This window comes from Anser brachyrhynchus (genome assembly GCF_964034855.1).
Source record: "Anser brachyrhynchus genome assembly, chromosome: 8".
Classification (NCBI taxonomy): domain Eukaryota; kingdom Metazoa; phylum Chordata; class Aves; order Anseriformes; family Anatidae; genus Anser; species Anser brachyrhynchus.
Window position 1 is genome coordinate 6,511,238 of NC_137702.1, and position 26,138 is coordinate 6,537,375.

Here is a 26,138-nt window from a genome sequence, read left to right on the forward strand (position 1 = left end):
CACCTGTAATGAAAATGAACTTTCCATTTGCGATCAAGATTGGATATTTAAATTGGCTATCTAAAGGAAACTGCTTGGTACTAGGAAAGTAAAAATAAGAAAAATTGGTCATTCTAGCAATTGTTTTGTCTTTATTTGGATGGCAATCTTGCCTTGGTATTGAGGATTGCTTTAAGGAAGTAACCTCAGGTAATCCATGTCTGTTTAAAAGCTACCTCTATAATGGAGCTGTTTAGCAAACTGGGTATCTGTTGGAGACAGATAGGTTGAAAACTCCTGTGGAATGGGCTCCAAATGTTGTTCTTGTTTGATCTCAATGAAGGAAAGGTAGAATGAGGCTGCAGCTGGCAGAAAGCTTCTTGAACTCCCTGTTGTAAGGTTACATATAAGGAAGCTGGGTATAATGCTTCCGATGGCTGGGGAGCTGAGATAGGGCATCCATTTATTTAGAGGACGGGAAACCTTGCCACAGCAGCTTCAGGAACCATTGAACACGGACATGCCTGGCAGGAGAAGCAAAGCCAAGGGGCTCCTTTATGGCAACGCGTATCCTAACTGCTACAGCTCCTTATTAACGCGTTGGTTAGCACAGCCTTATCCCTCCCCCTTCTGCCACGTGCTGGGGCAGGTTGTACGAGAACTCCCACCGCCAGGGGTTCCCAGCAGTCCCAACGATCCCGGGGCTGTGCTTTGGGGTTTTGTCCCCTTCCTATTGCCCTGGGGACGGGGCCGGCAGCTCCGCCCCCGCAGCCCCGGCGCAGGCGCTGTGCTGTGGCGGAGCCGCGGCCGGGCGGTGCGGGGCCGGGCCGCGCTGCAGCGCCGGGCGGAGGTGAGCGGGGCCCGGCGGGGCCGGCCCGGTGCGGGTCGGGCCCTCGGCGGCGGCCATTTCACGGCGCTCAGCCTCCCGCCGCCTCCCGCGGGCTGAGCGGCCGGGGAGGGCCGGGCGGGAGCGGTGGGGAAGGCGGCGCCGCTGTGCCCGCGGCCGGGGGGCGTTGCGGGGTGCCCCCGGTGCTGGGGGCCGTGTCCGGCCCGCGCCGCCAGCCGGGTGCTGAGATACTGACGGTGGGTTCCTTGTGCTCTCAGTCCCTTAGAAACGCGGCCCTGTGAGACTCGGGAGCCAGCATGCTTGGCAGGAGGCACAAGAAAAGCCCCCAGGCGAAGGGGCAGGGCGCTGCAGTTGCAAAGCAGGTAAGGAAGGCGAAGGGGCAGGGAGGTGTGGTGGTACGGCAGGGAGGGGGCCGCCTGCTCTTCGGGGAGCTCCTACCGCTCCTGTCCTGCTAGGATCTCCCGTGCACTGATACTGTAGGGCTATGAAAACTTCTGAATTGTGTATTGATTGTTTTTCGGCTTCCTGCTTTAGAGCGTTCTTCAAGTAATGATCTGACATGCAGCAGCGGAGGCCTTGGAAGGAAGCCACAATGCTGTGACACTGTAATCTTTGCATGAGACCGCATGACTCATGTTTACAGTAGTTTCCTACTTCACCTACATTGAGATTTAATAACAAATTCAGTAACCATATTGAGGTATTTCTTACACATCTAAGAACACGGAAATAAGAATACTAGAATCTCTAGCAACAAATTCAGGGACATGTATGGGGTAACAATAAATCAAGTTATTTCTTATTTCTCTCTGTGCAGTCATTCATGTAACAGATGAGCTTGTCTATGTCCCTGTCATGTAGCTGTAACGTAGTCTCTGGGAGCTTAGATGTGTCAGTATGTTGGTTTTTCATACTCCTTACCTTTGGATGTACTTTTGGAAGTCTGGAGAAGGGAGGCATGATTTAGTTAATAGTTAGGAGGTGTAGGAAGTCAGGAATAAGCGTCAAAAATGGAGATCTGACCAAGGCAAAATTCTAGATATAGGAATGGAAGAAAAAGAGAGCTCAGTTAAATGTATAGAGTAAGTTTGAACTGTAGTGGAAGTTCAGAAACCTTTGAAGGTGGAAAAGGGGCAAGTCTGTAGAGAAGAAATAGCTGATAGAAAAATAGGGAAATATGAGAAGAGATTGGAATGGGATAATAGCCTGGAAAAAATAGGTAAGATATTCCTTGTCGATGACTTCCCAGGAACCAGGTATCCTATACAAGAGGCAGAATGGTTCTGTTAGAGGTCTGTAACGTCAGCATTGCTTTGATACAAAAACTTGTAGTTCTCAGTTGGAATAGTAATATATAAGAAAATGTAAAAGGGAAAAACGTCTTTCACCCTCCCTAAAAAAGGAAACAAAAAAAAAAAAAGTAAAGGATCTAACTAATATTTTGCTAATTTCTAATGCTGTATGGTTAGCTATTTGTCCCTTCTTATTTATAGCTTGGAGGGTCGTTTTCTTGAATATGCTAATGGTTTGTTCACTTGCAAATGAATTTAATCTTTTTTTGAGCTGCATGTTAATACTAAACAAATGCTTGATATAACAGAAAAAAGAAGTAAAACCAAAACTTTGCAGTTCATACACTAACTTAGTTGGAAAAGTGCCTTGCTGAACAGATTGAGAAAGTCAGAGCCTGTTCTTTTCTTCATGATTACACTCGCTACACTTACTGCGTAGTAACAGACAGGTCACAGCAGCTCCTGGTTCATTTTGCACGTTGATGAAAGGTACGCGTGTGTGTTCTATAGAACTTGAATCTTCAGATCGCCTTTAATAAACCTTTCCTAATTAAATCTTGTCTAGCCCTTCTTTCCATTCTACACAAAGCTACAAATGTTAGTTTTCTTTTACAGAAGATGGAAGAAGGCAGGGGGTGGCCAGCTGATCCGCTCAGTGCCTTACAGAATGTCAAGGGCAGGATCATGGCTAGGCAACAAGTAGCTGCTGGTTTTGAACGTTCTTCCTGATTCTTGGAGTCAGTATTTCTCAGCTGTGTTTCATCTTCTCTTTCGGGATTATACAAGGCTTCAAAGAGAGCAACAAAATATTTCAGGGCAGTAGCCACCGGCACCACAGTTCTGACGGTTGTCATTACTGATTCACGCTAGTTGATAAACTGACAGCCAGCTTCAACTTCTGGCAGCACTTCAGATCCTCCAAGGCAGGGGGAGGCTGTTAACCCTTGCAATAATAACTGGTTTTTTATTCCTCTGCTTGAGAGGGGCTGAGCTGCTGCCTGCTTGGCCATGTGAAGACCAATAAGCCGAAAGAGGCTTGTGCTCTGAAAAAATCTGAGGAAATGTGATCCACCTACCTCACAGGATGAATGGGATTCAGTTAATTCATATTTATATATATATATATATATAATGCTTAGTGTATTTTGCATAAAAAACACTTATTCCAGGTTTGGCTGGTTTCTCCATCAGTGATACAAAATTCATGTCAAAATGGCATTTAAGAAGAATATCTTTCAGATTGCGACCTCAGAGGTTTCTCGGATATTTGTATCCTTTGGCATATTTTGCCAAAATTGAGAGAGAACCGCCACTACTCTGTCAAATTCTGAACGCTGTTAATAATAATCTTCCGTGAGGTGCTGTCACTTAGCTGTAGTGATCTCTTCCAGCATAGTGTAGGCATTGCTGGGTTGGCCAGGTTTCTGTCTGCGTGCGCTTTCCTTGTGTTTATGATTTACACACAGAGGTAATGAGAAATAGAGAACAGTTCTGTATATGTAAATATAGCTTCTTCCAAGAGATAAGGGAGAAGTCTCTGTGGTGCACACGTCAGACCTGTATTATGTGAGCAATGATTAAATATTTTTTAGCTTAGCTGTTACCGGAACTACCCTTAGCTTCCTTGATGATATCTGCTTAATGAGGCTCAGTATAACAGACGTTTTGTTTTACCTTGTTGTGTCAAACTGTTAGATAGGCTTTATTTTTAGAAATCATTGGTTATGTAGCATTCTAGAGGGAGTGTTTGTTGCTTATGAAGATTTACATACCTCAGCTGAGTTACATATGACTTGTGTGCATTGCTCTGGTAATAGAAGTGGTGTGATAGTGGGCTCTAAAAAAGAAAGAGCAGCATCCAGAATGCATGGAAATGTTTAATCTATGCAGTGTGATGTTTTTGAGCGTCATCTCTGTTCTCACTGCTGTATTTTTTTTCTTTCCCTTGTCTCCAGCTGGGGCTGTTTGTAGATTTCAATCCTGAAGAGATGCTGCTGGGTGCAGAGGACGGTGAGGATGATGGGGACCTAGAAGCAGAGCTTGCTGCTATCACAGGAGCAAGGGTGAAAGAAGGGAAAGCAAAACCAAAAGGGAAAAGTAAGTTAAAGTTTCATGATTTCACTTATTAATGACCTGAATAATATATTGAAGATACTTATTTACAAATCACTGCTTTATCTAAAAAGTTTTTTCGTCACTGATAGAGGCAGTTTCCTTTACTTTGAAAGGTTGAAGTTGTTACTGCAAAAAAGGGGTGAGTTTTTTGTCTATGTTCGTGTGAACATAGGAGATAGACATGGCTAGCCGATTTAATAATGACTGAATAAGGATGTGCTTCGTAATTTAGCATGTGAAGTCATAAGTGGTAGAAGGTGCTAGATCAATTCAGAATGGAAATGATGTTCCTTGTGGAAGGTGGGTTGTTTGCTTGTTCTTCTGGTTTTGTTTAGAGTTATGTTACATTCTTCAGTTACCTGGATTCTGTAACCAAAACAGAACTTGCTTTTAAGAGAGACGTTCTGGAAGTGATGGAGTTCCTTGGACAACTCCGTAGCTTGCATTATGTGTGAGGGTAGAGTGTCTCTTGGAATGAATCATTATCATTCTTAGTATTTTAAGAATCTGTTAATTATGTCTGATAGTGTTCGCTTACAGCTGTGCAGCGTTTTACAGGATTGCTGTGAGCTACTGTAAGTCGAGATTGCTGCAGAGTTGGGGCAGTTTACTAGTGAGCGAGCTCTACCTCTGAAGTAGTACACGTATTTACAGAGTTGCCTGGTAGGCTGGTTCAGGAAGCTGATCTGTAAAAACAAACTTCTCTTGTGTTGGGTTTTCAGCTGAAACAGTTCCTCGATCTGTTCTACAGCCTGCCTGTGTAAATGCTGCACTGGTTACAAGGAAGGGGGGTGGCAGCGATGGGAAAAGAAGACTGGGGCCTACCCTTGCTGCAGGTGCTAGAAAGAAGTGCTAGTGCAACTACAGCCTTATTTTCAGCTCTGTAGTCATTTACCTGTAATAGTTGAAGGGGCTTTCAGATGCAGAAAAAGCAGAGTCAAGAAATTAAAAATTATTTAGGAAAAGTGACTGTTTAAGCACCGCAATTGACGAGAGGGAGTGGGTATTTGAATCTAAAACTAAATTGTAAATCATTTCCACCATCTAGACTTCAAGACTGTAGTAAGTAAAACTACTAAGCACAATTATGCTAATAAGCACAGTAGCAGAACTTCTGCCTTTGAACATAGGTTACTTGTGGTTGAAACCCACACGGTAGTGTTTTGGCGACAAATCTGGGTGTCAGGAGCTTATGAATTGTTGTCAACATCTCCAGTGCTGAATTCCTTTGGCCCTGATCATATCAGTGTGTTTTTTTGTCACTTTATTCATAAGAGGGAAATGGAACTTCAGACAGGGAGGAAAAATCAGTGCTTACTGTGCTTTCTAAAGGTGTGTGTACATAAATGTGTGTTTATATGTGCTCATAAAATCATACACAACTATTCTGTTTTCCTGGTAGAACTAGGAGTATATAGACCAGATGTTTGTGGAAGATGAACAGGTGGGCAGCTGGCACTGGGGTGGGATCACAAGACCTGGTACAGCGTACTGATGGGGGCACGGTGTGTGGGGAGACAGGATGCAGGCCAGCACCTCGGAAGGAGGAGGGTACAGTAGGGCCAGGAGAAGAACAGACCCTGTCCAGAGGAGGGTAGAGAAAAGGGACACAGTGCAATGAATACTAGTGCTCAGTTCTTGGCTGAGCAAGAGGTGCAGTAACTGACTCCTGGATTTATATTCTAGAGCCGTGATGGGGGGAAAAAAAGTGATCTCTTTCCGTAGCTTGAAGATGCAGAAGCTGTACTGTTACAACATCTCAAGTACAGAAATCTCTGCTGTCTGTAAGTGATAAACGCCAGTTGGTGAGCTGCTCAGATATATGAAATGGTAGCTTCAGCTTGCCGTACCTTGTTAGTGCTGAACCAGCCATCCAGGAAGGCTTGGATGGCTTTTTTTTTGCCTCTAGTGGGGCTTCAGGTACAGGATACTCTGACCCTCCAGGTACAGCCAGTTCCTTTGGATATGGCCTACAGCCTGGTTGCAGAGTTTTGCTAGGGGCCGTGTATATGAGCAGCATGTTTGATAGAGGCACTGTAGCATTGATACGGTAACTTTGATCATTTGATAAGAAACAACTTTATTTGGGTTAGTTTACAGCTGATTCAGCAAATGCAGGGGAGGGATGGGATCTGTTTTAGATCTGTTTAAATCAGCTCTAAAGCTCTGCCCTGAAGATCTAGATTTTATTCAGTGTTTGCTGAGACTACTGAAGTCAGGGTCATGTCTCCGCAGAGAGCTATCAGAGGCATTTATGTGGACAGTAGGGATTTGTGGGGAAAGAACTTCACCTTTGAGAAGGAATGGGAGAAGTGAATAGTTACAGCTAGGCACAGCATGAAGCGGAGACGAAAACTCAGCAAGGAGGAGTTCAGTGCCCTTTTTCGGGGCAAAGACAGAAGCATGAAGAGAAATAGCAGCACAAAGGAACTAATAAAGATTTGGAGAAAGGGAAACCTCGGGGAATGAGGTAGCAATGAATAAAATGGGGAAGTGTAGTTAGAGAGGCAGAAGGAGCAGTACTTTTCCTGATTTGTGTAGCAGATCTCTGTACCAGTAGTCTGTTTCTGCTTTGGGGCTAAAGAGGGGAATCTCCCTCTAAGGACAAGTTTGATGCCTTGAGTTGGAGTATTTAATTTTATATGCCAAGTCTGATTTTGAAGCAGGGTTTGATGTTTGAAGTATCTGTCATCAGCTTAAAACTAGTTCAGGTGTTTATTCATACTGTGGACAAAGGCTGCTTCAGTAATTCCCTTTCATAGATAGAAACTTATAATCGGATTTACTTATGGAAGTGTTATATTTATTTGTTCTTTTGCGGCCATTGTTTTTTATCTTAACTGAGAAATACAGCTTTGACGTAACATCCAAGAGTAGCCAGTATTATTTTCCAACTTTTCATTGGAAAATTGAAGTCTTCCATAATGACAAAGTCTCTGTTCTTAGTTATTTCTGTAAATAATATCATAGAGGTATTTATCTGTATCATAAATCTGCCTAGGAATTTGACTAGCAGATTAGATTAATTTTTCCCTGATCCAGTTGTTTCATCCAGGCCTACTTGTCTGTCTTCCTCGGTCTTAAACATCCTTACTGTGCAAACCTGCCACGGTACCTTTCTCCTCTGTGCCTATTTTCTGAGCACTGTTGTGTTCTACCATACATGCTAGTCTGTCATGGTACTCGTAACTTTTCAGTTCAGGCTCCTTGTATTAGTAAATAGATGTTATTTCCCCCAGATATGTAATCTCTGAGCTAGGTTATTAGATGCAGTCGTTTTCCTGCTATCACTCTCAGAAACATTAGTATTGCTTTTCTCGTGGGTGTTCATTCCCCAGTCTGTCTGTCCATGAGTATATCCTCCCTGACGTCTGAGTCTTGTCACAGATACAGGGGAAGCAAGAGATGTCACTGCTGTCCTTCAGCCGATAGTGACTCCTTTAGAATTTGTACCCGATGATTGCATAGCTGTGGTTTCTTTTTGCAGCTCCTCTGCCCATGGATCATATTGAAAAGCTGGCTGCAGACTGTATGAAGGATCTGAATGAAGACGAGGAGGAAACGGAGGATGAAGACTTGGAGAAAGATACAGACCTGTTGGTACGTGTAACTTTGTTAGTGAGAAGTTTTAGTGTCTTTATTATTGATTTTGTTTTGTGGTTACCAGTGGAAGCAGTTTCTTTAAAATAAAGAAAAAAATGTCTGGGATATAAGGTGTTAAGACTCTCTGTTTGCGTTCAAGGTTCAACCAGAGGTTTTGGAACTTGAGAGTTGATTTTATTTTATATTTTGAGGACAAAGAAAATTTTGAGGAACTGTTGCCTTTTCTTGTTTTTTTTTTTTTTTTTTTTTTTTTACGTTTACTTTAGGCAGAATTGCAAGAAGTTCTGGGGGAGGAGGGCGAAACAGGAAGCTGTGGGGATGAAACAACAGCAATGGAACAGTCCCCAGCTGAATCGGAAAATGAGGAACCTGAACTGCAACCACAGGTAGGAAAGAGCTTTATGTTTCTGACAGTCTTGCTGAATCACTGTTAGGATGCAGATTATTACAAGGGTAACAAGCAAAGATGCACAGAGATGATCTTGTCCTCAAAGAAACTAACAAGTATGCTACTACAGTCTTCTCTGTGGAAACTAGTGCTGTACTGGTGTAGTCGAATGATTATTTTTTGGTTTGTTCCAAGGATGATTTTTAATGTAAGCATTGAATTGAGGAGGTAAACAGTTCAAATCAAGCATGCCTTGTGCCTCATTTTACATATGAGCATGCAGACAGCAGTGCAGACTTCTAGAGTTTGTATCTTCTTCCTCCTCGTATTAAGCAATTTGCTGAAACCATGAGAGACTTGTTACACCTCAACGTCTTTAACATCTTTGTGGATTTTTTTCACGGTAGCATTATCTTTCTCAGCTTAATTTGTCAGTTCTCATGCAGTCAAATCCTTTATTCAGTTACTGCCCTGTTTCTGTTGTGTGCTGCAGATTCCAGTGCTCCTGTGCACTGTGCCCATTAATAAGTGAGTCTGTCAGAGTTTCTGTAGAGATAATGGCAATAATTACATCAGTAGCCATCTGAGATGTCTCTGTAGCTGTGGAGTGTTTGTAAGTAGCTGCTCATAACTTTGCTCATACCTTTTGCTGCTTTTGTCACTGAACTGATCACAAGCTGTAGGAGGAGGAAAAAGAACTCCTAGAGTAAAATCAGGTAGGAGAACCCCTGAAGGGAGTGAACCAGCATGTTTAGAAAATGAGAAAAGAAAAAGTCAAGATTTGTGCCAAAATACTTCTTCACACTCTCTGTTATGTGGTGTTTGAGAGACTTTACTGTTCTCCCTCACCTACTCTCTAACCACATGTCTCCTATTACCCTGTGACTGAGTTTTCTAAATGTCTCCACCCACTCTTCTCTATTACGCCTTTGAGAGAAAGCCCAGAGGTGGATCCAGGGACCGTTAGCGCAGTACAAGTACTCCTCTGTTTTAGAGAGGCTGTTTTGTCCTTCATTAGCGCGAGAGCGCGTAGAAGAGGAATGTTTGTTTTTCAGTGCTGTGCAAAAACTCATATCGTTTGATTAAATAAGTTTTCTTGATTTGTTTTGTTATTTTTTCTGAGACCACCTCACTTCCTGCTGTTACCAGCGAGCTGCAACAGACAATAGAGAAGAGAATTGCTAACTACAGGACGGCAATTTCAAATGCAAAGGAGTCGGGTGAGAGTGTCAAACTACGCCGATACGAAAGAGGCCTTAAGGTAAGTTGGATTCATAAGTTACATGAACGAGAGGGAGGCAAAATCCGTTCTCTGAGGTGTAGCTCAGTCTTTCCAGATGTGTGAAATTGCTCAGATGGAAGAGAAATTCTAATTTGCTGCCTTAAGCTACTTTAAAAATATTTCCTGGTAGTTACTACTGGTCTAATGTGTAAGTACACAGATAAAGTGTAACTTCAGAGGTCTTCTGTGCATCAGCTCTGTTGAATGTGGCAAGTGGTAGCTGGAGGCAGGGCATATGGTAAACGCTGATGTTAAACCTGCCCATCTAGATGAGAATTTCCCCTGTGATGACTGTTCAGTGTTACCTCAAAGCGAAGTTTCAGGGCTTTCCTAGCACAAACACTTGCCAGTTCATCACTGATGCTTTGCTTCAGGTACTAACCTTCCGCTCAGCTCTGTGAGATAAAGACAGCATACCTTTCCCTGGGTGTGTCGGCTGCGCTTGAAATTGAATCAAACAGGCTTTTTCCTAAGGACAATTACAAATTGCGGTGAGGAGCAGTTTCTTCAGCTTTGCATCTTTTCAGCCAGGTGGCGTGCTTGTAGTTAGTTTGTAGAGCCTGGTGATTACTGCCGTGCAGAGTGCCTCTATTTCCCTGTTTGTTTTCATCTGATCTCCTGCGTCACCTCAGACAGCAGCAGCCTCTGTCTGGTTAAGCAAAACTTCAGAGCCCAGCACTGTCCACAGAGGGAAGAGTGTAATGTTTGACCAGCTACCAAGGGGCTTAGTGTGCAAAGGGAACAACTGAGTGTGTCTGCTTGCCTACCAGCTCTGAAAGGAATGTGCACAAAACCACCTGACCTTTCAGAGGGATAGCCAGACCAACTTCCTTCACCAAATACAGAAACCTAATGCTCTGTTTGCGACTTCCTTTGCTTTTTTTTTTTTTCCTCAAGGTGGGGACTTTACATGTACTTAAATGGTGTAGCTAAGGTTAGTAGACTAGATCTTACTTCACAGCTTTCAGTTCTTTAATTAGCTAGATGACATGCCAGCAAATGATGTACAGTTATTTCATGTACTTAGTTCTTGGAACTGTGAACTTTAATCTCAGAGTCTAATTCCATTTCCAGTCAGTTTGCCATCCCACACGTGGTGAACAGAGGGCTGCGTGTGGGTTGCTGGACTGGTCTGAACCCCAATCTCACATGCAGTCAGTCCAAAGTGTATCTATCACTGTTGTTTAATAGGTTAAACAAAGCCATGGCTAACTGGAAATAGCAGTGATTCTGGCACCGATGAGATTTTGTTGGTGGCTTTCTGTGCTTCCATTTCAGTTTCAGTGGAAAGTGAAGGAAGTAAAAACTTCTGCTTTGGCATAAAGAACATGGTGCTCTTTTGTCTGAACATTAGTTTTAAAAATAATTTTAAAACCCTTGTGAACACTGTGCAGGTAATTCTCATTGTGGAGGAAGGATTTTAAAGAAAAGGAGCAGCAGTTAAGCCAAGTTACAGATGGTGAGAGATTCTTGCCATAGGTCACCAGCTGAAGTCCTGTGTCCTTTGCTCAGACTTAATGGCTTTTCTCATCCCCATGAAAGAAATATGCAGAATCCTTCTTTCCCTAAATCCACATTTGCAGTGACATTTCAGTGCAGTATATTTTATTTTGTTTTACAGACAAAATGCATTAACAGTTGGTATAAATGATTTCCTTAGTGACTGTCTGTGGCAAAGCTGACTGTGCACACATCAGCCATCTGATAGTTCTAGGTGCTGAGATACTTCCAGTTACCTGGTTTGTGTAGCAAGTCTTTTGCATTGTTTGCTCTGATAATTGGGCACCTTTCACGAGTGCTGAAGTTGCCCTTACAGAAAAATAAGGAATGCTAAAGGGCAACAGTTTCTAGTGATGGGTGTAATAGATCCTACCATGAATAGGGGAATTAACGTGGTTTGATGATTTTATTCTAGCAATATGTTTGATGAAAATGCTGATTAACTTTGTTGTTCCATCTCTGCCAGACACTGGAAACCATGCTGGCTGCAGTGAAGAGAGGCAAAAAAATCAATGAGGAAGAAATGCCACCTCCTGTTGCAACAGGAAAGAGCTCTTCTCACATATCTCAAGCCACAGGAGCAGAGCAGGAGATTTCAGAAGATTCAGTCAGTGTCCCACCAGAGAGTAGAGATGCATCTGCTGCAGATGATGAGCAGAAGACCCCTCGTGAGGCAGAGCAGCATCTGGAGTTGGAGTCTGTACAGGGTCGTGCTGTTTCTAGTCCTACCGCGGAAACAGGTACCATGATCTGAGAGGATAGGCAGCTGCAACGTGAATGTTCATGCTACATCTTTCTCCATTTTTAAAATTTTGTTGCAAGGCACTTCTTATGTTGGCACTTCCCTGCTGAATATTTCAGATAGGGCTGTCCATGGGATGCTGAATTTCTGGCAGTGCAATCACATACAGTTGTAAACCTCTGGTCTGCAGTGTATCAGTATGTTTCATCTAACATTTGTTGTGCCTCGGTTTCTCATTCAGTATTGTGACATGTAGGATTCAAAGCTTTAAAGAGTTTTTGAGATCCTAAGAGATTTTTTTTTTTCATTTTTCATTTCTTATTTGTTATTTTTTTAATGGGAAAAGTGGGATTGTCAGATCTGGTAGGAATTCTGGAGACTGGAAGAAAAAGGATTTATGTAAGGTGGACGTGATTCAAAGCAATGCAGGACTGAATAGATGAACATAGCAAGAGAAGCACATCTTGCACGTTCTGTGTAAGTCTCGGTACTGTTTCCTTCTCACAGATCTCCAGAACAGCAACACACGAGCAATATTACTGATGAGGCAGAAGGAGTATAAAATAGCAGCTCTGAAAGCCAAACAGCGAGGGAACCTGGAGAAGGCAAAGGAATACATGAAGACAGGCAAGGTACGCACATGTGAAATCCTGGGTAAATCCTGTGTTAAACGTACCTGTGCTGTACTCACACACCACGCTTATGCATTCATTGAGTGTCAGATGTTCATTGCGACAGCTAGCAAGTCTTGGACATACTAGAATACACCTTCTGGTTTGTTTTTCTGCGTTAGAAATTTGATGTGGTCTTGGAAGCTTTGGACAGTGGGCAGCCAATAGACCTCCAGAATATGCCTCCATCTCCTCAGGGTAAGGCTCATTTTTTTAGAAGTCTCTGTGTGCTGTAATGTAAAATGACTCGTAATTGATGGCAAAACTGTAAGAATCGAACATTACTTAGGTCTGAGACTTGCTGAATATTCAAATTCTAATCAAGACCATCCAAGAAAAATGATGTGTCATTTTTTGTATTAAAGTTACTCTCTGTGAATCACAAAGTTCAAGTAAGTTTTGATGTCTAATTTTCCCATTTTTGTAATTTTTGAAAAAGCAGCCAATCTGTGAAGAGGCAGGGAAAGGGGGTAATGACAAATGCTCAAAGTTTGCTGTAGTATTTGATGATTTTATGTGTTTTAACTGAGGTTCATAAGGTTCTAGGTTAAAAAAACTGACAGATACACTCATTCTGGATATAGATGATTTCAGTGCATTAGTCTAAATATTAAGGGAAGGTAACAATATTGAAGATATCCTTGTAAGAGACTTCTTATTAAAATGGAGCCAGTATTATCAGCAACAACAGTTGCAAGTCAGTGTTCTAGACAGTTTACTGTGAGTAGTAATTATTTCAATAAATCATGAGTTTTATGACTCCTTAAGTTCTAAACTGATCACCAAGTGGTATTAGAGAGAAACTTCCCCCATGGCATATTCTGACATAAAAAGTGGAAGATGGTTGTAGTGGATATTTTTCCACTTTTCTAAAATAAATGCTATTGCACAGTGCCAGAAACTTGTTTTTCTGAATAGATGGTATTACTTGCTTCCCTTTTCAGCACATAGTTTGTTACTAGGATATTTTAGTCAACTTAGCAATCTGTTTCACACTTTCCATCTGCCAAGATAGCAAGTTTTGTTTTGGGAAAGAATTCTTAGAATACCTGAACTTGTTTTACTTTTTTTCTTCATAAGAAGTACTAAGCAAAATTAAATTAGTATTTGAGATTTTTCTACTGTAAAGCATTTGCTCCAAATAATGGAAACTTTAGACTTATCTTGCCACCCAAATATTGTTTTGAAGCCAAAAAGCTTTCTGGAAGAGGATGTGATCAAATTGATGGTTTTCTTACTAACATGGGTTGCCTTGCTGTTTATAGAACATGCTGTGAATCTTACCGCTTTCCTTGCTTTGCAGATCTTGAAAGCTTAGGAAATGTACAAAGTACATCCAAGCAAAAGGTACCGGCTGCAGTGAGAAGTTCCCAAGGTCTTACATCAGCTGAAACTCGGAACCAAGAAGCTTCAGGTAGGACTTGATTTTTTGTAGGAAGACATAAAAATAGCAGGGGTGGAAGGCATTTTCAGGTCTGCTCTTGCCAGTCAACTACGGGAGGATTGAGTGTACCTAGCTATGTTCCTGAATATCGTTTGCTGATGATAGCACCTGTACTTTTTGTTCTGGACCAGTAATGCAAATAAAAATTAATAAGACCTTGCAATTATGTTTTTGTCTCTGCAGAAGGTAAGGAAAAGTCTGAAAAAGGCATCTCTTGTTTTGAAGTCTGAATCGTGCAGCTTTTCATTTTCTGTCTTATTTCAAGCTTCCCTGCAGCAACCAAAAACAATGCTGGAAGCATTGCAGCAAAGGCTTGAGAAGTACAAGTCAGCAGCAGCACAAGCTAAAGCGAGTGGGGATGATCGGAAAGCCAGAATGCACGAGAGGATAGCCAAGGTATAAAATGACATTGTAGAAAGCTGTTTGCATCCAGCAAAGCCATTTGAATTAATTATCTTGCTGAAGACTTTTTCCGGGATAAAATAATTTGTTTATTGTCCTTTTGTTTGGTAAGAACTCCACTGGGGAAGCTGTAAAACTTTCAGAGGAAGGAGAAACAGATACAGGTGTTCAGCTCTGCTGATACAAAACCAATTTGGAGACAAGGCACATACTGTAAATGATAAATAATAATGAGGAAAAGCTCTTCGGACTTTTATGTCAGAAGAACTTAAATGTGTTGTCCATTTCTGAGCTGCAGAAATTTCAGAGCTGAATTCCTATCCAAAGATTTCTGCTTTGTAATGTGTTGATGAAGAAACTTAAAGATCTAAAATGTTAGGAAAGTTTGGGTTTCAAAACACTATTTTTACCTTCCCCTACCATTTTGACTATGCCGAAAACAAGTGTAAATAGTCACTGAACAAGCATTGGCTTCAGAATTAGAGGGCAATGGTATGCACATACAACTTGATAGCAAAATACTGAGTATTCTGCAATATTTGTGCTGGTTAAATATGATGATTGACAGAATTAAACTCCACTTTATGTCTTACTGTGTGGCTTCTGTTACAGCAATACCAAGATGCTATAAGAGCCCATAAAGCGGGGAGAAAAGTGAATTTTTCCGAGCTACCTGTTCCTCCTGGTAAGTGTGAACATAAAATGTCCTGATCCCAGCTTCTGTATGTTTGTTGGGCTCTGGAGGAAGTGTGCAGGTACTGTCTCCTCATCCTGTGGAACAGCTCCTCCTTTTTCTCAGGTAGTGGGCTGGCCTTGCGGTTTGGTGGTGTTGAAGAATACATTTTAAAACTGTTTATCAAAATGCTCCTAAACTTTCACTCTGAATATTCCTGACTGCTTGTTTGAGAGTGGCAGAACCTGAAAGCAGTCCTGTTTGGAGAATTAAACAACTTAATCATGGGCAGGTGTTGAAAAAGGCACCTGTCCTCTGTGCCAGCCCTCCTAAAGGAAAGAGTAAATTTGGGATGTGTTGTCTCTTTAGTTAACTGGATGGAGATTTTTGAAACTGGAAAAAATCACCTGATGTTTTCCATTCTGTTTCTTCCCAGCAGCAGCCTCAGAACTCTATATTTAATCAAATAGCTCCTTACAACACCTGACAAGTCAGATCAATATTGCATTTCTCAAGGCTAGTAAAAGTAGTATCCAGAGATTAAACAAATCATGCCTGTGGTCACACTGAGACAGTGATAGAGGCAGAAACCAAACCTGCTTCATGAGACACTCTGCCTCCTGCTTATCTTCTTCACAACACGTACTGCTGTGTCTGTAAAGATTTGGGCAAGGTCATCTAGGGAATATTTCACCTCTGGCTTGCATGATACTGTTTCTTCCCCTTTGAAGCATCATTACTTTTGCATTGTGCCTAATGAGTTCTTGTGATAAGAAGCACAAAGCACTGCAGAGTGGTGCCTAGATTTTCTAAGTTTTTAAAAAAATAAATCCTAGCAAAGAGACACAGAGCTTGTGGCTTTTTTTGTCACTGTCAAATGTGACAACAGGAAACACTGTAGTAGGAGTAAAGTAGTAGTAAAGTAGGCAGTGCTAGCTCTGTCGGGTCGTACTGGTTTGAACAGTCCCTGCTTTGAAGCTGTCCCTGGAAAGCAGTTTAGCAACTCTTGCTCTAGAACGTGATCTCTTTCGTAGTGAATAGCAGGTGCTGTAAGAGTGAGGTACTCCATGTTTAGCATTCCGAAAATACACATAACTCCTTAATTTCCTTACTCAGCTGTATGTTTTCCAGCCAGCATTTAGAGGCCATATGATTTACATTGAAGATGACAGTAAGGCAGTCACTGAAACCACAATGAGATTATAATGGACTGACTGCATTTCATTGCATCTGGATGATGATAAGTAGCAGCCTTGACCATCGTGGAGCCAGAAATGCTACTTACTAATGGATCAAGTGTCACACGGGGGCATCAGTATAAGATTCTGCTTGCCTGTGTACCTTAAGCTTGTTCTGTCCCCTTAGCAGCCATCTCCAGGCTCAGAAGCAGTTTAGTCATTGTTTCTTGTCATTTCTAATGAGACAGGCAACAAGAATCCTTGCTACATATTAACGAGATAAATCTTTTTAATTTAGAAAGCCAGTAGCATCTCTGTATCTCGTTATTTAAAGCTGACCCTGAACTGGTAGCAAGGAAATCAGAGTTTATCTTCCATCATCCAGCCTTCCTCCCATCCTTAAAAGGATAATAAAATAATTAAAAGGTTTCTTCTTCTTATACTTAACATTAAACCACTGTACTTCTGCCTTACTTTGCAACTTCTCCATTGCAGTAGATTTTCACCATATACTTCAAGGGCTAGTGATACAGTGCATTTTGTGGGCTTCAGTGTGTTGTTCCTTACTGTATGGGACAGCACTGATTTTTCTCATGGATCATGTGCCATCTAAGGTGAGGCAGTAGTGAGAGAGAAAAAGAGCCAGCAACTTCTTGTACAATCTGCTGTTCTCCTATGTAAAGGAGAGAGTAAATTCTGGGTCTGGAGGTACCTCTTACCAAATTCTTGAGGTTGTAAGGTTCCTTGGCTGCATGTCAGTTGCTGGACTTAGAAAACCATGCTCTGTTGTCATCATTTTAGCATCGTGCCTTTAAGCCTGGATATCAGTGGGAGGTCTGATCTTAAGCCCACCAGTCAGACTGTTTAGCAAGGGTTTGTGGCCTTGGCCTCAGTCTAGTTATACTGGCTTCTGCAATATATGAGATAGTGATATAGTGATACCTGGATGGAAATAGCCTTATAGAAAAACAAACAAAAAAAAAAGACACCATATGTCTTAAATAACTCTTCTATATTCTTTTCCTTCTCAGGATTTCCCCCTCTTCCTGGTGTTGCAGCAACGGATGGCGGCAGCACAATAGCTGCTGTTCTGGAAAACGCCAGTCAGCTGGCAAGCATGGAAGAAAATGAAGAAGAAGAGGAGGTTAGTCTTTCTTTAGTACATTTAGTAGTTTAAATGTTGTCTCTTCTGGTATACAGAGATGAGTCCGTAGGATTACCAGTCAGGCAAATCCAGGCAATCTGAGATGAAATGTATTTCCCAGAATTCTGTACAGGATCTCAGACTCTGAGAGGGGAACAGTTTGTCTGCATTATGGTGTAGGAGAGAGAGATGAGATGGTTATTACAATCAGTACTTAGAAACAGAATCCAGGGGTCCAGAGTTTGGTTTGTTTCTCTTTCATATCTGTCTTATGTGTGGGTCTTATTTTCAAAATAAATACCTCAGATCCTGGCCATCTCTTTATGTTGCTCTAAAGTACATAAATATGTGCTTTCATCCTGCATCCCAGTAACTCCTGTGTTAGTGCTTCTCCAGGATGTTCAACACTTACTGCTTCTTTTCACGCAGCACCAGCTTTTAGTCTTTGGTTCGATTTCTTTCTCTAGCTGGATTTGGTAGCTAAACTGTGCTTGTGTAGCTTTTAACAGAGACAATTCCTGGATGATGTTTTTTCTGCATGCATCTGTTCTTTTTGAAATCACTGCCTTGTTGAACATTGCTTTTGTCCCTTCTGTAACAGAGGTTAGGTGCTGGCATAGATCAGCTACCTACTGGCATGGCACTGCTAATAAACCCTAGAAGTTAAAATTAGCAGTCTGGAATGTTACACTGCACTCAAAAGTGATACCAGAAGTCTGATACAGTGATAACCATGCTTGAGATACTGTCTTCCTGATTAGATTCTATGGATTTAATACGAAATTACTTCTGTTATGCTAGAATGAACCTCTGACACAGGCCCCAGTTGCCAAGAAGCCTGCTCAGCTGCCTGGAAAGCCGACTCAAGTCGTTAAGCCAATTACAGTGCCATCTGCTGTAGCTGAGGAGGAAAGCTCTCCTGAGCGTGTGAAACAAGCTACATCGCCCTCCACCCTGGACAAGGCAGAGTCAGTGGATCATCTCCCTCCAGCTGGTAAGGTGAAGGGCTCACCATTCCCAGTGATCCCTGTGCAAGTCCTTTGCACTAGTTTTGTTTAATTCTTTGGTAAAGACTTCTTTTCATTATATTTTGGCCGGGAGCCTGTGAATGTGTGGTATAGATTTCCTCTGACAGGAGCCTCAATATATTTGCCTGCTGGATGGCAGACCCAGACCATCCATGCAGTTTTATTTCACAGCTGCAGCATGTGTAATTATAAGGTTGATTGGGTTTTTAATTGATTTTGATGTAACAAGTGTATTGATTCATAATATTCAACTCTGCTCATAGTTGAACTACGCTCTCGTTAGAGTGGACGGCTTGCTAGCGTGAATTATTCATTGATCTGATGCAGCTTCCTACATCAAACAGTGGCTGCTGCCTAGTGTTTCATCCAAGGATATCAAACTGGTGTATAGGCAGTAATTCATCGATCTGTAGCCCTTCTGTCACTAAGGTCACTAAGCAGTTGTCTGTACAAGATTAATTGTACAGATAATAAGGGACAACCGCCGCCTCACTGCGTGGTTTGGGCATGCAGCAGCAGCGTCCAGGCTCTCGCTGGTTCCGTTGTCATGCCACGATTGTAATCCCGTCCTTCTTCTGTCCTGCCCTGGGCAGTTCCCTCAGGACAAAGCAGAACTGCCTGGCTGGCCGAGGCAAGTTCTTGTGCATAGTGCAAAGGCATTTCACAGTGCCACCTGACAGCTTCTCTCTAGAAAATTCCGTGACTCATTTTATGAAGAACACTAAAACACAGAAGTTGTCTGTTTTGGCTTTGAAAACTTATGAATCCTCATGAAATTAGGTTTGTGCAATTTCAGCTGGCATTTCTCTTAAACGAATTGCCCTGGACTTACTTGGTGAAGGAAGTGGAAACACCTGGTCTCTGGTGTCACCTGGTAATTACTCAATAATCTCTCCTGGGCATTTCAAGTACCTTAAAATAAGACCAATAGGTGTAACAAGAACTTAGATTCCTAATGACTTCAACTTCACAACAATATGCTAGTACATGGCTATCATAAAGCTGTCTTTCACTAGTCAAACTCCATTCTGTGATCCAAACATGACCTTCTTCCCTCCCCCAAAATTAAGAAGTGCACCTTACATCTGACCATAAACTGTGAAATCCTTTTTTTTTTTTTTTTTTTTGGTCAGTGTGTGTGAGGTGTTAAGAGGTGTGGGAGTGGAGTGCAACATTTACACTTAGACCTATACCAGGAAAGTCCAGGAGCCAAGATCAGTAGGATTAATGGCTTTGTTCAGTCCATTCTTCACAGATTTTTTTTTTGAAAATACCTGTGTTCTGCATCTCGGCCTCACAGAGCACACTGTGTCCTTGCTGTTCTGTCTCAGTGAAAACTGGGCTAGCTACCTTGTCTAATTAGTTTGGTTTTGGCTGACTGGGCAAGTTGCTCACAACAGCAGGGCAGCAGACTCTTTTGCGAGGACAGGATAGGATAGTCATCTGACAGCAGTAAACAGTGCAAGAGTCATTAGTGTATTTATTTGCTGAGACAGGCACCTCTTGCAAGTGCCGTTTAGCTAGTGTAATCACTGCGCTTGTGTAGCGGAGTGCACTGGTGAATACAACACGAGTGTCTTTGGAAGTGCCTGTAATCAGCTCTTTCCTAAGTGAGGTACACAGGCAGAATGCACTGACCTGTTACATGGTAAAGCGATGGTTTCTGACTTGTGGGATTGTCCTTATTACTTTGGGAAGGAAAGAAAAGACCCAAGAATGAATAAGAAACTAAGATGACAAGGAGTTACAAATAAGCAGAGATGGATATGTCTGAATGTGCCTGCCCACATTGGCTTATCTGTTTTCTATGACAGATCAAGGGAGAGGACAGAAATGAGTATAGAAGAACCTTGTTTTCAGAGTTCATGTGCTCGTGCAGGGTTCATATGCTATTCACTGTCTTTTACAAATTTAAATGTGAGGCTGAAAGTTTGAATTGAGCTTTTGCTATTTACTAGTCAGCAGTACTGTAGTCTGTGTCTCTCCCCTACAAATATGGGGCTGTAAGTTCTGTTTTGACACTTACATATAAGTATCTTTGTGAAGTGCCGTGAGATTATTTTTTTTTTAACGTAGGATGCCGTGATACAAGGAAGTGTGTTTCTTTTCCTGATTGTTTCTTGGCCAGTGTCAATTTCAATGAAGTGCAGTAAGGAAACATCCTTAGCTTATGTCTGTACTTTTACTGACCTCTCTCTGGCTATAAAATGAACATGATAAACCTGTTTCAGGGCCATGGCAGTGTCAGATGAGTGAGTTATACAACTTTTTTTTTCAGCTAGGCAACAGCTGGAATTTCTGGAGAACAGAAAGAAGCAGTACATGAAGGCAGCCGTCAAAGCAAAGAAGGAAAATAACCTTGAACAGGCTAAAATGTATCTCAGAACAGCTAAGAGCTTTGACCCAAAGATTGAGGAAGCAAAATGTGGCAAACCTGTTGATATTTCCAAGGTTAGTAGGACTGCTAGTATTCTGCTTTGTATCATTTTCTTGGATGTCCAAGTGCATACTTCAAACACTGAATGATTTTCATAGTGTTTCTTGACACAAACTTAAAATCAGTTAAAACTGCTCAAATAGCAAATGTGGATACTGAGCCCTGAAATTCTCCTATATCCTAGTCATGTTTGTTTTTCTTCTCCTCAAATGTGCCAGATTCTGAGAAAATTCAGTTTCCATGAACCATTTGCTCCCTGATGTACAGTGGCACACCTAAACCATGCAGCTTGGAAATATTTCCTGGGTTTAGGGTGTGAGCACACCTGGTTATGTACTAACTCCATTTTGGGATGAGGATCAGGTGTACGTGATCCAGTGATGCCCTAGTTCTTATTGGTGTGTGGGTAGGTGGGGAAACCACACTGCACTGTAATAGCTCTTGTGACCTGAATGATCAGGGAGCTAGGCCTGTGAGACATTTTGCAGGGTCTTACGACTTAAGTAATTGTCAGACAGTGGTGTAAGTAGTGGTTGGTTTGGAATTACCTTGAGAATAAAAACGGCCTGTCTCCCTTCACTGACCTTTCCATACATTCTGACTGCTTTTTCTCTACTTCATTATTTCTTACAAGGGCTCTGAAATGTGGTGTTCTTGTGTTGCAGCTGCCATCACCTCCCACAGATGATGAGGGTGATTTTATCTTCATACACCATGAAGATCTCAGAGTGTCCCAGAAAGCAGAGGAAGTATACGCACAGCTCATAAAACTGCTGAAGGACCAACATGAGGTAACCATTTTATCCATTTTAGAAATGCCTTTTTAAAACAAACAAAAAACTTTTCCATGGGTTTCATTAATATTCTTTTAAGATATTTCCGATTGTGTGTCCTAGAGCAAACAATTTTCAGAGTTGTATTCTCCACTAGTTGAAGTTAGAGGGTATGCTTGGGGGTTTGGGACTGTCAAATTATCACTGTTAGATGTGAGAGATCAGGTTTGAGAATAGTACCTAAATGAGTAACACTAGCCCTTGGGTGAAACTCATCTCTAGAAATTAAGTGATTTAAAAAGTAGTAGGACAGAGCAGCTCAAATAAATTCTGTGCTCGGCTTTGGACTTAAAGTACGGTTTGGGGTGATTTGGGAAGACTCTGGATTTTGACTTTTCTTAAATTAGGTGGTCATCAGCCTCAAAACTTGCTGCCAATTATGAATTTGTGTGTAAAGATCATTATTAATTGCATCTGTATTTGTGTGTTTCTGTTGACAGAGATGTTTGCAGTATTCCAAGCAGTTCATGCATCTAGGAAATGTAGCTGAAACGACTCGGTAAGGCCTGCTGCCTGCTGTTAGTCTTCCCATAATGGGAGCATTTCACGCTTGAGTCCCCTGACGCCCCTAAAGATGATGGGGGTGCAGGTTGCTACAGTTCTCCTTCTGTGAAAGGTTTGGTAGCTGTGAGGCCTACAGCTCCAAGGTGCTCTCAGACCTCCCCTCTGAGGCTTACCCTGTGGGCTGTATCTGGCAGAATGCTCTGTGTGATGTTCCACTTTGTGTGTAGCTTTTCTATTGCTTTTACTTAGGTTTGAGAAAATGGCGCAAGGTTGTAAAAAGGACTTGGACATCCTACAGCTTGCGCAAGCACAAGGAATGGATCCTCCAAGCCATCACTTTGAGGAGAGAACCTTTAAAATGATACGGTATGTTCTGCTGCTTCAGCCACTTTTCCTTCCTCTGCCTATCTCACTTAATCTTGGTGTCTTTGGGCTCTGTTCTTGGCATTTTCCACTGTTCCTTAGAGATGGTTTTTTATCTTGGTTTGTGCTCTTTCCTTGCTCTTCTGTAAGTTCTGAAGATCAACTGCGTAGGAATGTGCTATTGAAAAAGTCCTGACAAGTATCAATGGCATCCTGGTCTGGCAGCGGATCAGGTGGTGTTGGGATGCTGGGGTGAATGCACTTTTTTGTCTTTATTTTTTCACAGGATATTTTCTGAACTCAACAGCACAGAAATGCACCTTCTTATTGTCAGGGGGATAAACCTACCAGCTCCGCCAGGTATGAAAGTGCAAAGTGGTGGGGTCTTCTTCCCTGAGTATGTAGGGGAAGGTAGTGAGGAACGTGATCTTCTACCTTGAAGACCACTCGAGGATCAGACCTGTGTAGCCGGCACTCATTAAAACAAAATAACACGGTTTCAGGCTTAAACAACAAAAACACAAAACAAGCCCGACCTTTAAACAGTGTTAAAAACAAACGAACTAAACCAACAGAAGAATAAAGAGAATCTCTTCCTTCTGCACAGAGGGAAGAACTTTACGTTTGTCAAGGGTTCACTTACAGCTGGGTCATGGTTTAAATTTCATGTGCATCTTGTATTTTGTTCTGACAGCCTTCTGTAACGCTGCACCATCCTTCTATGCACTGACCCCTCAGCAGACAGGAGTTACTCTTGTCAGCATCACTGCTTCTAGTTCCTTCTTTTGAGGGGCTTGTAAACAGTCCATGCTAGATTAGATTGTCTAAGGACTAACAAAAGCATTAAGAAAGTGAATGTTTTCTTTTGGATGCCAGCTTTCTATGGATTTCAGATTGATGGATGGTTTTTATTTCAGTTGCTGTTAAGTAACAGGCCACAAGTCCTGTGGAAAATCAGGCACTTTTGAAAATCCTGCTCAAAATTACAGATGCAGTGAATATATTTGTATTAGCTGTTTGGATTGGCTGATTCTTCTCTCGTTTAGGTGTGGCACCAAAAGATTTAGATGCGTTTGTGAAGTTTGAATTTCATTACCCAAGCACGGTGAGTGTGTGTCCTGACTCTTCTGTTCCTCAGTCTGTGACCCTTGCCATTGTATTAGCTTGTGAGGGCTTCTAGGAGGGAGTGCAGGCTTTCTTTTGGAAAGGGAGAAAACACTTGTAGGCATACTGCTTCAGTATATTTTAAAAACAGAACAAAACCAGAACCTTCTTTTTTCTTAACTTTTTTTTTCTGTAATACTTAACTCTGTGACAGTCCAAAGCCTAGGTTTTTACCTACTAATAATTTTTGCAGCAATTCCGCTAAGATAAGTTCAGTTACCTGTGGGAAATTGGTCGTGGCCAGATCATGTTTGTGTTTGAGTTACATAGGACTTCAGTGGAAGAGCACACCCCATTAGGATGGCTGAAAACAGAATTGGCCTGTATGAGTAATTTTCTGGGGAAATGAGTAATAATCAACAAAATTGATTTTAATCTGTTTTTCTTGTTATTAGAAAAAGAAAAAAGAAAAAAAAGCCAGATTTCTACACGACCTTTCTCCTTCATAGCTCAAGTCAGTTTTACAAAGTAGCTGCAATAATTAGGTCACATTGTCCTTGTGCAGTCTCCAGAGATTTAGTTTGTACTCTGCTTTAGGTTAAAAGTTAATTTATTTTGGTGACAGATTGATTGTCAGGCAAAATAATAGTAGGGCAATTCCCTGGATGATTTGTGATGAATTCCTTATTATTCCAACTAATGCAGAAGCAACAGAATTACTGTGTCATAGAATGTGCATAGTTTGTCGTGTGACTTAGCAGCAGTCAGTAACTTTATGGTGATTGGATTGAATTGAATGTGACCATGCAGCTTATCTGGGGCACTTGTATTTAATGTTTTGTCTTTTTCTTTATCTAGCATTATACTTGCAACCGCCATGAAATCCAAATATTTTAGTCTTCAGTGTACCATGAATCCTTTTTATCATTTAGACAATACCCCTCTGAACCTTAGGTCTTTTGTATAGGTATAAAAAAGAGCTGGTAATAAAAATAGTTACTACTCTGTGTATTGAAACAGTATCTGATGTTTTTATGTAACCTGTGTCTCTTTTAATAGGAGCAACCTCAAAAGAGCAAAACACCTGTAATTAACAATAACAATTGTCCAGGTTAGTACTTCTTCTGGGACAAAGGAAAAAACAACATACATTAGAAATTACTGGAGAGGATCAGGCAGTCTTACACTCTGAATCAGGCAGGAGGGCCTCCCACCACCTTTTTTCATGTTTGTTGTCAATGGGCATGTTAGAAGGTGAAGTCCAGCAGTGACAGCATTGCTTCACCCTCATCCCAGAACTGATGGTAGCCATTGTGTCATGAATTAGTGAAATGACCAAGTTACCACTCATGTTCCAGCTGTTGCTGCCAACCCTGTTGGGAGGTGGTCCAGATAAATACATTTTCCTTATTACATAAGTTAAATTATTAATTTCAAAATGTCCAGGGATCAGAGCCTTTTCAGTCAGATTCTGTGTCCTGTGAGATTGCCAGTTCTGTCATGATTTCTGCTGATCTGCTGGTGTTTCCAAATCTGACAAAGCATCACTGTAGAAATAGGGTGGTTGTTTTTGTTAGGACGGTGTGCCTTGAGACTGAAATACTTTCTTGGTACCTTTTGAAAACTATCCCTTTGTATTTAGTAAATACCAGTATTAGACTTACCGTACACAATCATCTTGCACTTTGAGTTTGGTTTATTACTAAACTATTATTATTAAACTATTATTTTTTTCCATTCTTGCAGCAAGCAGCCATCTAGTATCAAAACAACTTTGAAATCAGTATGCAAATTGCTAGTTTTGAGTTTAACTCAAAAGATGTATATACAGTCTTAAGAGTGGAAAACTTGAAGCCCTGATGAGGTGCTGAGAGTTTTATTACATGTCTTCCAATAACTTACCTGCACTTATTGAGAAGCCGCGTAGTTTCAGTGTCTTAGCCCCCAGGCTGACGAGTGGATAAGCGTTCCTGGTAGCACGGCAGACGTGTTGAATGTTGTATGATGTTGTGAGACCTTCTGATAAAAGGGTAACCTGTTGCATAGTTCTTGCTATGCTCAGTAATGAAACTGATGTTAAAATAGCACTAGTTGTGTTGTTAGAACACCCCTTCCCAGTCACCTCAACCTCCCTGAGAAGGGGGTTCATACAGATGTGAAGTGTCTTTCTTAAATGAACCAAACAGATAAACAGAGGTTTGAGTATGTGCACGTAATAGAACACTGAGTTTAATTTGACGTTCACAGCTTTCTTTCATTTGTCTGTATTTTGACTGTAGAATACAACCAGTTGTTCAAGCTAAACATCAACCGAAATCACAGAGGTTTCCGACGAGCAATTCGATCCAAAGGAATTAAATTTGAAGTATTTCATAAAGGGTAAGTTTTCAGTTTGCTCCTCCTCATTGCTTCTTTTGTAAGGGTCGGAAAGGGTTGTATCTGGAATTTACGAAGCAAAAGCGTATGATTTATCTTTAACTTGGCAATAAAAAGCTGTCTCGTTCTCGTGTCTGAGAACTCCTTTCAAAATACGCCTGATCTCTGTATCTTCCCCTAGGGGGAAAAAGCAGAAGTTAAGTAAGTTGGTTCATAAGTGGAAGATCAGTTGA

The 26,138-nt window shown here is 41.5% G+C and overlaps 1 protein-coding gene across 3 annotated transcripts in view; it reads left to right on the top strand.

The window, feature by feature from the left end:
* Positions 1 to 143: 143 nt before the first annotated feature.
* Positions 144 to 26,138, top strand: part of CC2D1B (coiled-coil and C2 domain containing 1B) — a 31,028-nt gene continuing 5,033 nt past the window's right edge. Inside the window, exons 1-22 of one of the 3 annotated variants that reach the window (XM_080603284.1) lie at positions 144 to 582; positions 1,084 to 1,188; positions 4,074 to 4,215; positions 7,721 to 7,833; positions 8,103 to 8,222; positions 9,348 to 9,485; positions 11,473 to 11,746; positions 12,256 to 12,380; positions 12,542 to 12,617; positions 13,723 to 13,833; positions 14,126 to 14,259; positions 14,878 to 14,950; positions 17,148 to 17,260; positions 18,062 to 18,254; positions 20,567 to 20,739; positions 21,391 to 21,516; positions 21,999 to 22,057; positions 22,312 to 22,428; positions 22,712 to 22,785; positions 23,472 to 23,530; positions 24,589 to 24,640; positions 25,809 to 25,908. In XM_080603284.1, the coding sequence (XP_080459410.1) occupies positions 1,123 to 1,188; positions 4,074 to 4,215; positions 7,721 to 7,833; positions 8,103 to 8,222; positions 9,348 to 9,485; positions 11,473 to 11,746; positions 12,256 to 12,380; positions 12,542 to 12,617; positions 13,723 to 13,833; positions 14,126 to 14,259; positions 14,878 to 14,950; positions 17,148 to 17,260; positions 18,062 to 18,254; positions 20,567 to 20,739; positions 21,391 to 21,516; positions 21,999 to 22,057; positions 22,312 to 22,428; positions 22,712 to 22,785; positions 23,472 to 23,530; positions 24,589 to 24,640; positions 25,809 to 25,908 (2,438 nt within the window). In that variant the 5' untranslated portion in view covers positions 144 to 582; positions 1,084 to 1,122. Of the gene's footprint in view, positions 583 to 621; positions 830 to 1,083; positions 1,189 to 4,073; positions 4,216 to 7,720; positions 7,834 to 8,102; positions 8,223 to 9,347; positions 9,486 to 11,472; positions 11,747 to 12,255; positions 12,381 to 12,541; positions 12,618 to 13,722; positions 13,834 to 14,125; positions 14,260 to 14,877; positions 14,951 to 17,147; positions 17,261 to 18,061; positions 18,255 to 20,566; positions 20,740 to 21,390; positions 21,517 to 21,998; positions 22,058 to 22,311; positions 22,429 to 22,711; positions 22,786 to 23,471; positions 23,531 to 24,588; positions 24,641 to 25,808; positions 25,909 to 26,138 lie in introns of those variants that run through there. The other 2 variants (XM_080603285.1, XM_080603283.1) reach the window with 2 other exon arrangements.